Source organism: Crocodylus porosus, unplaced genomic scaffold (genome assembly GCF_001723895.1).
Source record: "Crocodylus porosus isolate Cpor-Errol unplaced genomic scaffold, CroPor_comp1, whole genome shotgun sequence".
Lineage (NCBI taxonomy): Eukaryota > Metazoa > Chordata > Crocodylia > Crocodylidae > Crocodylus > Crocodylus porosus.
In genome coordinates this window covers 1,251,285-1,263,700 of record NW_017728917.1, presented here as the reverse complement: position 1 = coordinate 1,263,700, position 12,416 = coordinate 1,251,285, and the positions used below count along the sequence as shown (strand labels likewise).

The 12,416-nt window shown below is 45.7% G+C and overlaps 1 protein-coding gene across 3 annotated transcripts in view; it reads right to left on the bottom strand.

The window, feature by feature from the left end:
- The window catches only part of SRGAP3 (SLIT-ROBO Rho GTPase activating protein 3), a 216,260-nt gene that overhangs the window by 50,121 nt on the left and 153,723 nt on the right, over window positions 1–12,416 (bottom strand). For all 3 annotated transcript variants that reach the window (XM_019536576.1, XM_019536577.1, XM_019536578.1), the window contains exons 5-6: window positions 7,513–7,698; window positions 5,673–5,801 (exon numbers count right to left, since the gene is read on the bottom strand). In XM_019536576.1, coding sequence (XP_019392121.1) covers window positions 5,673–5,801; window positions 7,513–7,698 — 315 coding nt within the window. The remainder of the gene's footprint in view (window positions 1–5,672; window positions 5,802–7,512; window positions 7,699–12,416) is intronic.

The following is a 12,416-nucleotide window of genomic DNA, read 5'->3' as shown; positions in this document are numbered from 1 at the left end:
TTTAGGGCTGATTAAACCCCCATGCCATACACACCCTGCTGACTTATCTGCCTCTCCAGTAGGGAGGGGAGGGCAAGCTGCCGGCATGCAGAGCGGTCTCTGGGCTGCAGTGGGAGGCTGGTGCTTCCCTCCGCGGCAGTGGCGCACCTGCCTGCAGGCACCCGGCTGGAGCGGTCCCAGGGGGCACTGCAGCCATGGAGGGAAGCACCAGGCCCCCGCACAGCTCAGACAGGCAGGCAGGCTCCAGGGAGGGGAAAAAACCCAGATCAGGCTCTCCGCGTTTCTTGGGTGGATCAGGCTGCTGCCAGCCTGCATGCAGAGCCATGGAGCTGCACGGAGCCTGGTGCTTCACTCCGGGGCTGCAGGGGCAGCAAACTAAAACTCCGCAAAGGAGTTTTAGTTTGCTGTGTCCCAAGTCATTTAAGGCACATTATGCTGCCGACTTTCCTACAGCGGCTGGAATTAACGTGTAATACGACGCCGAGGTGTGCAAACACCGACACCATTAAAGCAGTTCAAAAGCATTTAGCCCGCCTTAAAGTGTCATGCACACACGCCTCTCGTTTCATCTACACATGGCCTTAGCCATCAGGTAAGAAGAGTCGGCCGCGGTTTAAAACAAGCCAATCGTAATCGCAATCAGATGAAGGGCCCAGACCCAGCAGCTGCTTCTAACCCTATTCCTTCAAGACACTGCTTTGAAATTCTTATCATGGCAGGGAAAATATTCTGCTTTCCTGTTGATGTGCTCCAGCTATGAGGGTCTATGCATGTGTGCGTGTGGGTGCATTTAGATATGTACATTCTTTTTCGATATATATATTTAAATGCATCCAGACACACACACCTTTTGTTCCTTCCTTATGGGGCTTGTGCTCTCTGACATATTTGCAACACCCAGCAATTTTTGGTTCAAATGTAAATAAATCACTTTGCTTGGGGATTTTTAGCAGTATCATTTTGATTGTCACTGCTGCTTCCCTACTTACTTGATTGTGCATTGCTTGAGCCTCTGACAAATCTCAGTGTCATCAGCCAAGTTTTCTAGTGACCAAACAACTCGGCACACTAAAGTGCAACTTTACTGCCAGATGAGCTCTTTTACTTATTAGCAGGTTCTTGAGTCCTTTTCCTTTTCCCAGTCTATGTGCTCATCATCGTAGCTACCAGATGCAGAAAAAATTCAGCAAGTTTGGTGGATTCCATAAGGGTGCAGAATCGTACTGTGCTACCACTAAATCCCAAAACAGTCCTCAGCTGACAGCCACTAAGTCCTTTACAACTGTTTCTCAAAAACCCCCAGCGAGGTAAGTAGTGTGATCCCTATTTTATATGCAGCTAAAGGGATTAATTTGGGTCACATAACAAATCAGTGACAAAGCTAAGGAAAGAACCCAGGAGTCCTAGTATAACTATGCATTTCTTTTGAGAAACTTGTACAAGGACACTCTTTAAACCAAAGTCTAAATGATAGGGTTTTTTAACCTTTCTCCTGCACATCATGGAACAAAACTCATTTGATACAAAATCAGGGAGAACCACGTTGCTGCAATTCCATGGTGACTCTGATTACGTCTTACATTTCTCATTAAAATCAAAAGCCCTAAGAGCACTCTCCACTTTCTGTAAGAGCAGCTGAGACCCTGGCTTTAACCAGAGAGACAGACAGACAACTCTTTAGCAAACAGGCTGTGTTACAGAACTTACAATTTTGCTAAGGTGCGGATAACGTGAGATGTGTCATGGCTGGGCCTAATAAATGACATTCACCCATCTGGGTTTTTTTCCTCTGAATGCTGCTAAATTAGAAGCTCCAGTGTTCTGATGGCTCAGATTTGCATACAAGTCATAAAACTCCAAATGGCAATTTGCACTTGATAGGAACTGCATGTAGGAGCCCTTCTATAACCCCTATTATGTGCCAGAAAGACAACCCGTTACATCGTTAATCACCACTCCTGGGTGATGGAGGGTGGAGCAGCTGGAAGCATTATCATAACTGCAATACATCAAGCCTGCTGTGATTCCATGCAAGAACGCCCGTCCACTCATAAGCCACCTCCAGAAAAGCAAAAATCAATCCCTATTTTAAAATACCTCTGCTCATTCTGCTCCCTTCACTCAAGAGTTTATTCCCATATGGCTCCGGTCATCTACTTCTCAAACACAATTCAGCCCTGGGTAAGGGGCTACACACCACCCATGATCCACATAACCTCTTCAACATAAGATGGATACTCTCCATGCTGATTCTCTATGGTGGGGGGGAAGAACTTCACTTTTCCTGCGTGAGTTCATAGTGCAGCAAGCAGTGCTGCGTGCCATTAAAATGTTTGCTTCCACCTTGTATGTGCCACAGTTGCATTTAATTGGTGGACAGGCTGATTCCTATATATGCATGCCCATGTGTGTGTATATACACATGTGTGCAAACGTACATGCTTGAGACTAAAATCTAAAAGACACAGGTCTAGCTTTTTTAGATCCAGGATTTCTTCAGAACAAAAGCTGGTGTTGTTATTACACGTATGAGGATTTTAAATGCAACTTTAATACCGCACTGAAAAATATGCTACTCTAAATTCTCCTCTGTAGTGAACATACAAGTACTACTAGTACTGAGCAGGTATGAAAAAAACAGTGTTTCTTTTCTTGGCCCTTCGTGATACAGACAATGGGGTCTCTTTATTCTAAGACAGACATCCTCCCTTCCAATGTGCTTCCACGATACACATTGGATTTGTCCAAAGTTTGTTCAAATAAACTGCTCTCCTCTTGGGGGTTTGAAATTAGGACACCCATGTTCAGTTCACACACCCAGAACAATACTTTGCTTTCTTTGGTGAATGGAAAATATAATTAAGAGAATTTATCTATACATAGTCAAGGATGCTGTAGTCAAAGTTCCCTGAAGGGATTCTTGGAGTGAGGAAGAGAAACCATCTGCCGGCTCCAATGGAAGTGTCAGCAAGGAAATAAAGTTGGGAGGAATAACATAAGCAGCCAGAGCCAAACTGGTATCGGCAGCTCTCCAGGAAACCAAAGTCTCTCAACTCCAGGAGAACATTGAGGGGGGGAATACAGAAACCCAAGAGGAAAATCAGGCAGACATCACTATGCCCTTCTGTTCATATGTTTCCATTTTCAAATGTTTGTTTTATTTTGTTTTAACCTAAGTAAACATGGCCAGGAACAATAAGAGAGAATCCAAAATTATCCTAAATACAATTTTAACATAAACTCTAATCTTGAACTCCCCAGTGGCCTTGCATCAAAACTTCTCTTTCAATTACTGATTGGAACAAGAAATCAGAGTTAGAGGACTAATTAAGAATGATAAACACCCCAGTATTGTTCTTTAAATAAAGCATTTAGGTGACATCTAATCCAAGACAAAAACTCTACAAAGAACTGCTGTGTTATTGATATTTATAGATTACTGTTATTTATATGATCACTGCAGTAACTTAAGCCAGTGAAAAATAATTTGCAGGAAGACATTCTTTATGGTGGGAACTGCAAAACTATGGGGATGCCTCCAAAGGAGGAGATGAAAGCCCTAATTTTTGAGGAGTTTTGGTTGTAGCCATGTTGGTCTAAGGACATTGACAGGCAAGGTTCTTCGAGAAGATGTGATATCTTCTGTTAGACCAATTGAGTAGTTGCAAAGAACATTTTTTCCAACTACTCAGTTGGTCTAATAAAAGATATCACATCTACCCAAAGAACCTTGCCTACCTAATTTTGAATCACTTAAAAGTAGACTGTATAATGCACTAGCAAACATATATGGCCTGATTCTGAGGTTACAACTTTGCTTGTTTCCAAGAACAGGGATTGCAATAAGGTTATTCACAGTAGTAAGTACTAGGGAACAAATCCTATTCCACCTGTTAGGCACCTACATGGACATAAATGCCATTCTATTCCACCCTGTGAAGTCCCTGAGAAACTATTAAAATGTGCACTTTTGTAGTGTGCCATCACCTTAGCCTAGGTCAAAAATACAGGTCACTTTGTTACTGCACTAATGGGTTTTCAAGGGACTGGGTGGAAGAGGATCACACATTTTGGAAGAATAAGACCTGAGCTGAGAACCTGAGTTCAGAAAAGCACTTCTGTACACATGCTTAACTTGAACACACATCTGCTCACCTCTCCCTGACTTCAGTTCCAGTTCAGCACACACTCAAGTGTTCTCCCAGACAGGCGCAAACCCAATCATAAGCATTTGCAATACTAAGCCTATGAATAAAAGCACTTGAGAAGTCCACGGGAATTCTTTCTGGGACTTAATAAGGACAAAATGAATTCTCCATCTGAAGTTTCCATGGTAAAGATCCCTCAGCAATTATGGATTTTCAGGTTTCTCTTTCAAGCCATTTTAATCAACCAAGCTGCTCTCCTGTACGACATAGGCCAAAGAAGCAGACTGCATCTCAGTAGACATGTCTACACAAGACGTGTACTGCGTATTAGCCTAATAACTGTGCAGTAGCGTGGCGGTTAAAAATCATGCTAAAAGCCTATTGCAGTGTCATTAGGCTAATGTGCAGTAAACATCACAAAATAATCCTGTGCTGGTGCTACTGCACAGTAACTCTAGTTACTGCACATTTAGCTAGTACTTTATTAAGCAAGTAATAAACTAAACGTGCAGTATCTCAGGCACATTAATGAACGTGTAGACGCTCCCAGTATCAATGCAAGCATTCACCTCCCGTTTTAAATTTAAAAAAGGCTTGCCTAGATTTAGTTCAAACTTTTAACAGAATATGCTCCACCTTTTGATCTTCCTGGGTGATCTGGTAGGTGACAGTCCACCTCAACTTTGAAGGTTCATAGACAAACCAATACACTACTTAAGCTGCTCCTTAAATGATGTAGAGCATCTTTTTTCAAACCTTCTGCCAAGAGATAAATTCCACCTTAAAAAATGTTGGCCTTTCTAAAGATCTGTATGCTAGGATGATGCCATATTTCAGCTGTTTCAAATAAGGCCATCATCACAGAGTGTAGAGAGATGCCAACCTAAGCAAATATATTTCTCTGAAATTTCTACCAAAGACATAATTCTGGTGCACTGAAGCCACAATTTTGACTCTGACAGAATTATGTGATAGGCAGAAGTGTGGAAGTAATATATAGCTTGAAGGTTTAGGGCCTGAATCACAACATTAAGATTTGGATCCATATCCAGACATCTCTGTTTTGAGGGTTTTGCATCTTGGTGGGCTAGTTCATGCCCTATTCGAGTGTACACATATCAGCAGCTGCAAACCCCTTCCCTCCACACCCAATCATTATTTTTCAGATGCTGGAGAAGGAGATTTAAACATAGACTAAAAACAACTTTGTTTTCATGTGGCCTCCCTGAAACTTGGTGGAGGCCAACTCCCATACAATGAAACCTCAATTTTTATCCATACACGCTTGCACTATCTTTGGGAAGTCAGTCCTACACATGTACAGCTGGGGAAAAATAGCAACAATGCTAATATCCATAGAAGACCCCTCCAGCCTCCAGGTAGGCAGATTTCAAAATGCCACCCACTTCCCCTTTGCTACCAGAGCGCACCCCAGGGCCAGTTCCACTGCTAAACAATGCTGAGGCCTTGGCTGCTCCTTTGCCAACAGAGAGGGGCAGCTGTACGGAGGGAATAATCACTTACATCAATGAGGTCAGACACGTCGTGGATGTAGTATTTGCTGACGGCTGCATTTGTCGCTGCCAGGTTCAGCAGGTAGTCGTTCCTTGCTTTAGTGCACTTCAGCTTGTTTTCAGAATATTTGGCTTGCCTCTGAGAAAAGAGAACACATAAATAAGACATTCAGGAGTTCACGTTCCCTCTTACTGCAGGTCCCCAACAGTGTGCTGTTGTTGCACAGTAACACCCTATGGTATCGCATAGGATGCAGCAGGTATCTTTCCCGGTACGGCGGGTGATTCTATCTGAACACGCCTAGTCCATTCAGCAGCACAGTAAGTGCATTTTACTTGGCTGTACACGATGCATTCAGAGCACAGCTGCTGCCCTGCTATCTGTACATTCATGGAAGGTTTGACATACATCAAGATCAAGGGGTCAAATTCAACTCACCGTTACACTGATGTGTACCTGGACTTACTCCAGGATTTATGCAGATGTATCTGAAAACAGAATGCTACTCAAGGGCCCAAGCTGAAAAATTCAGAATGAAACCCAGAACCCAAAGCCCCTATGCATTTGGATCCAGGGCAGTTGTTCCCAAAAGGTCTCTAATTAAGGCTGCGTGTCAGTGGTTGCACGCCTCGGTGGCATACTGCGCATTAATTCCAGCCGCCGTAGGAAATTCAGCAGTGTAATGTGCCTTAAGTGACTTGGGGCGCAGCAAGCTAAAACAAAAGAGATTTGTGCTCTGTCATAGTCCAGCAACAAACACAGGTCAGTGAATCAGCATGTAACAACCCATTTCTGAGCCACTGGAGCTACTTTACCTTCTCAAAAAAAAAAAATGTCAGAGCAAATGCTGCAATAAAAAATGTTTGGTGACTCTGTCAAATTAAACCATGAGGATTTGGTAGGGTTGAGCCAAAAGGTTAACTTGTGGGAAAAGACTGCTTATTGTACCAGAGCTCCAGATCACTCTTCCCACTAGCTCAGCAACAAGTGTAAGGAGGTAGAAACACTGTTATATGTCCCCTGAAGGCTTTTTTCTTCAAGTCTCTGACCTAGTGAATGCTGCAATATCTATTGCTTGTTGGTAAAATAAGGAATTTCAGAAAACAAAACGAAGCAGTCAATGCAGAGCAGCCAGACCACAATCCTTCCCTGCCTGATGACCTCTGGGCTCATGTGATAAAGGCTGCTTGTGACAAATGAGATTTATTGGTTTGCTTCCTCCCTTAGCAGCTGACAAAGTCTCTCAGAGGCCACTAACCACAGTCTAAATAGCTCCTGTACAAGGATTTCATTTGCTCTAGCTGGCTGGTTCAGCCTTTTTGTTGCATTTGTTTTCAAAGTCATGGCTCTTTAGAGAACCTTCCAAATACCTCTTTCAACTCTTCCTCTGCTAAGAGCCACAGTGGCTACCCAATTGCTGGCCACATCTTTCCCTCTCCCCACCAATCTCCCCCCACTGTACGGACCTCCTCTGTGTCCCCCCCGGCCCAATTCCTGCTAACAAGTGGCAGCCTGACTCCAAATTCAGTCCTTGCTTCCTGCTGACTTTGGCGTATCTTCATGACTAACAGGCAGTCAAGAGACTTTTTTATGGCATCCACAGACTGCTCTCATTGATACTTCTGCTGAGATATACATGAGCGCAAAGCGAGGGGGAGACAGCTTCCCCCATCCCTTCAAAAGGCAACAGAAATGGCTGCATGCAAGTGGTGAATAAAAGAGCTGAAACCCTCACCACCACAGGATTTCTGCCACACTTCTAGACTGAAGCAAGACGGTCGGCATCCAGCGATCCCCCACACCCAGACTTGACAACTGCGCAAGGAGACTCATTATTCCTCCCACCCACCTTTTCCTTCATCTTCTCAATCTTCTTGACAGAGCTCCGGCGCTGAGGCCTGTCCTCGTGCCTCAGCAGGTTCACGCTGATGTCCCCTGACTTGTTGAACTGCTTCTCCTCCTGCTTCTCTGCTTCCTTCAGCTTGCTCTCAGCACTGATGCTTTCTGCGTGGTACATGTGATAGGTTTTCATCACCTGGAGAAACAGATGCAAATAAATCTCCCACAGTTAAAAAAAAAAAAAAAAAGCAGCCACAAAAGGAGTATTTATGCAAGGTCCTGATTCAACAGCTGTGGACAGCATGGTCCTCAGCTATTCTATGGCTGTTAAAGCCACTAGAGGAAAATAGAGAGACTTCAAAGTGGCCAGGAAGAGACTTCTGCATACATCACGCATCCTTCCAGCCAGAGCAGAGCTTGTATAAGAAGCTTGCCTTTTAAATCCCCAGCAGAGGATGGATTCAAGGGAATAGCCATCGCACCTTGCAATCCAGCTTTCCTTTGCTACACCGCATCCACAAGGAAAGCAGGATGCCACTTACACCGCTCCATGGTGATGGACAGACAGCTCTTGTACAGTCCAATGTCATAGTTTCATAGTTTGTAGGGTCGGAAGGGCAAGCGCAAAGGCAACACAAAGTCACCTTTACTCCAACCCCTCTCTCCCCAAGTAAACGATGTTCAAACCCTCTAGCCAAAGAAGCAGATACAGCTTGGAAACATAAGGCAAACATCCTGCCAATGGGCCTCATCTCTAACCTGGGGGGCTGTTGTATCTAAGTGAAGAGACAGTTTTGCTTTCCATGGCCCACCCTATCAGGCCCACCCTAACTGCTGCCACAAGAGTGGTCAAAACGGGACATCCAGTACACTCAGCGCAAGACTGTGACGATCAGTTTGTAACCCACAAGGAAAAACACATCTGCACAAGGAACACAAAGAAAAATACATCTGCTCCTCTCTCTTTATGCCTTTAGTCACATTGTCCCCTTTCATCATCTCCCTCCAAGATGCGGATGTTTTACTTCACATCACCTTGACAAGGGTAGAGATGCTTGACTTGTCTCTGCAGAGAACAACTGCATGTTAGCTGCCCCGAAATGCCTGTCAATGAGACTGTGAAATGCAGCTGATCACTAAGAACTGGAACGAAGCTTTGTATGCCGCTCAGCTGCAAAGGGAGGAGTGAAGTGGAGTGACAATCTTGGGGCAATCTCTCCTGGTGCTTTCCTTTTAAAAGGAGCATGGGTGGGGGTAGGGACAGGGACAACATTTGGCTGCAGCAGGTAGAATACCAGTATCACGGCCCTTTGCTCTATCTCCTTGCATCCTGTTTCGCAAGTTCAGAACCCAATCCCCGGCTGATTTAAATTAATGCAAGGCCACTGAAATCAACGGTGCTCTACTGAGGTGCTCCAGCAGAGGAACCAACCACAGCTCATGTACTAAATCTTATCTGCTAAGTGTTTTACTGGGCATCTTTTGAATAAGGGGGGGAAAGCAAAGAACCAGAAGGTAAAAGATGGTTAACTCACAGATGCTGGTCTGTGTTTATAGAGACCTTTGTAATGGTCTGACTGCACAGACAGCAGCTTCCCCTCCCCACCCCTTCAGCAATGTTAAGGAACATACATTTGCAAGGAGTTTCCTTCTGAGCTGCTGAACCCTGGCAAAATATGTAGCAGAGTGACAGCTTTGGCCTAAAGCGTGCCTTTTTATAAACCCAGCTCTTCACGTGGCTGCTGGGATCTGAACACAATCCTAAGGGACATGTGCTGAAGTTGATCCTGACTTTTGAGCTCCACCGTGGCCTTGGGCCTTGCTTTTGGTGCTCCCTAACCATCCACCGCTGCAAGGCTGTGAAGTAAATATGTCATTTGCTTTTCAGCCATCAGGTTCACTTCAGCACAGAAGACATGGCAGGGGATATTTTGAGCTACATGGATGCTACAGACCAGAACAGTTTGAGATCTGAGGCTGGGCCCTCCTTCCTTGAGCCAAGCTGTAGGAGCACCTCTCCACAGGAGCTCGAGAAGGCGCAGGTTCTGGAGCAATGCAGCAGGAAGGGGGAGAGCTGCTCCCTGGCATCACCTCCCATCCACTCCCCCCAAAAACAGCTGTCTAAGGAGGCTTCCAACTGCAGCACTACAGGGGAGGTCCGGAAGTGCAGTCTGCAGCACTGCAAGCCACACACTCTGTACCTACTAATTTGCAGCACAGCAGGGGGTTTTGACACTGGGAGATCCCAGTGTCAAAAAAAACAGCCCACAGCAAAAAAAAGTGGGGCAGTGCATGTGGCAGTAGTGTACACCAAACAAAACCAGAGCCTAGCTGGCTGGACCCACACGCCAACCATCAACCAGGCTCCATGCATTGAATCGCTGCTGCTGCAGCCCTAGGAGGCCCCCAGGACAGGCTGCTGGGGCCAGCCCAGATGCTGGCACCAGCCTCCTGCATCCCATCCAGGTCAACCTGCCACGTGCCAGGGTGCGTGTGCACAGGCATTCCCCACGGACAAGGAGCAGCGGCACAACTATCTACCGCTGTTATCTGTCCTCAAGGAAACGCACGTGTGCTCATCTGGACAGGCCCCATGAGTCTATTTTCTCCAATTATCCTTACCTCACATGCAGCAAAAGCCATCTAGACAGCAATCTGGCCCATAACAATGATGTTTGGCCAATCAACATCTATACAGTCCTGACCATTTCTGTTGTTCTCTGTAATAGCCAAAGACAACCAACTCTTTAAACTGAACCTTTCCTACAACACCAACGCTCCTTTAAAATCCTACTCTACCATACAACCAACTCTTTTCAAGAAAAATGCTATGACGTTAAAGGGAGAAGGCTGGCATCTTCAATGTGGGCAGAAAGAACATGAACTGAAGGAGAAGCTTTTGTTGGAACAAGATGTAAATCAAGTGCTGGCAATCAGAGCCTCCTGACAAAATTAAAGGAAAAAAGAGTTCAGCTCAATTGATATCCTCTTAATTTAGTGTTAAAGTGGTCAAAAGGTCTTTTTAACTTTCAACCGATCATCAGAGCCACAGAAGTTTTCTAAACCGTCAGAGAAAAGGATGATCCTGGGATTCACCCATGGACCTTGGAGTTAGAAGAACTTGCACCGACTCCCAAAGAGTCAGGATTTCGTCTCAGGCCACCATTCCTAGCTCTGCCATTGATTCCAGTATAACTTTGGACACATCACTTAGTCTCCCAGTGCCAGGTCTGAAGCTGAGTATTAAAAGAACCCAATTGTGGTTTGGGGCAGTAGCTACAAAGAACAATACCATTTCAGAGGGGGAAAAAAATAGCACACTCGAAGGAGCACGAAACCACAAAAAGGAAAAAAAACAAAAACAGAATAAAAACAAAACAACTTTGCACAAACCCCAGCGAACAAAACACAGAGTTTTCCGCAGCTGCGGTTGTCAGAAAAAACCTTGAGTGTTTAGCTTGGAAGACGTTAGGCTCAAACATATGACCTTTCTTCCAGCCAAGCGTAAACGTAGCCTCTAAATGAGCTCCAAATGCCTTATCAAAGTCTCCCAGAAACGTGCCGTCTCTGTGATTTATAATTCCAGAAGAATGGGAGGAGTAGCAAGCAGAGTCTTGAGCCTCTTTCGACCCTGTGTTATTTCACAAAGCCTATAACTCAATAGGGATTTCGACCACATGCGTTTGCAACTGCAACTTCCTAATGACAAAACCACAGAATCCACACAAAGCAGACACCTTTTGTGCTATACAACATAGGGAAAATAAAAGCCATGGGAGCTTTATCTCAGCCTTTCCTCCTCGCTCTACCCCACAGTCCTCCCCTACTTGTTGTGGGGCACACAGAGGAATACCTAAATAAAACGAGCCCTGTACTTTGGCCCAGAAGTGACAGTCACATGACAGATTTTCCTTGCACCAAGAGAAACCCAAACACAACTGCATTGTACTACCGTAACAGAAGAGCTTAACCATAAAACCACAGCCCGGGCTGTAATGTAAGTACCACCAGGGTTTTGTCAGGAGGCTGGGACATAATCATTTAACCTAGTTACACCTGTGCCCAATCAACAACTTTCCAAACAAGTATTTATTAACTATGTTTGTTCATCAATACAGGCTGTGCCACTCAACGGTGAACCCCATCTAACGCCCGCTGGAGTCTTTCTACTGACCTCAGCTCGGGCGGAGAACGCAGAAACTACATGCAAGCCCCAGGGAGCCCCGTGTGATGGAGCCAGCAGGCCCCGTGCCCCCGCTGGCCCAGGTTCCCCACTCCTGCCATCCCATCCCGGTCAGGACCATCCTGCAAGCAAGGGTGGGAGTGCAGCATGCACTGTCCCCATGGGACTGAGTGGGGCTCAGCCCCATGCAAGCACAGCAGGGACAGCCCAGGGCCAGGCCAGATACAGTGAATTGGTAGGCACCTGCCAGAGGGCCAGATGAAATCACCTAGTGGGTTGGATGTTATTGTGGGACCTCTGGCACGGCTTTATGAGCACTCATGATGCTCGGGCAATGTGCCAGATGACTGGAAAAGGGCCAATGTGGTCCCCATCTTCAAAAAAGGGAGGAAAGAGGACCCAGGTAACTATAGCCCCATGAGTCTTACCTCGGTCCGGGGAAAGCTCTCTGAGAGAATTATCCCGGCGCATGTCCACAAGGAGCCAGCAAGGGAGACTATGCTCAGGGGCAACCAACATGGGTTCATTAAGGGCAGGTCTTGCCAGACCAACCTGGTGACCTTTTATGACCAGGTCACCAAATCCTTAGATGCAGGTGTCGCAGTGGACGTAGTCTTTCTGGACTTTAGGAAGGCCTTCAACACATTCCCTCACCCCATTCTCATAAAAAAGGCTAGGAGATTGTGGTGTCGACACCTACACAGTCAGATGGGTCACCAACTGGCTGGAGG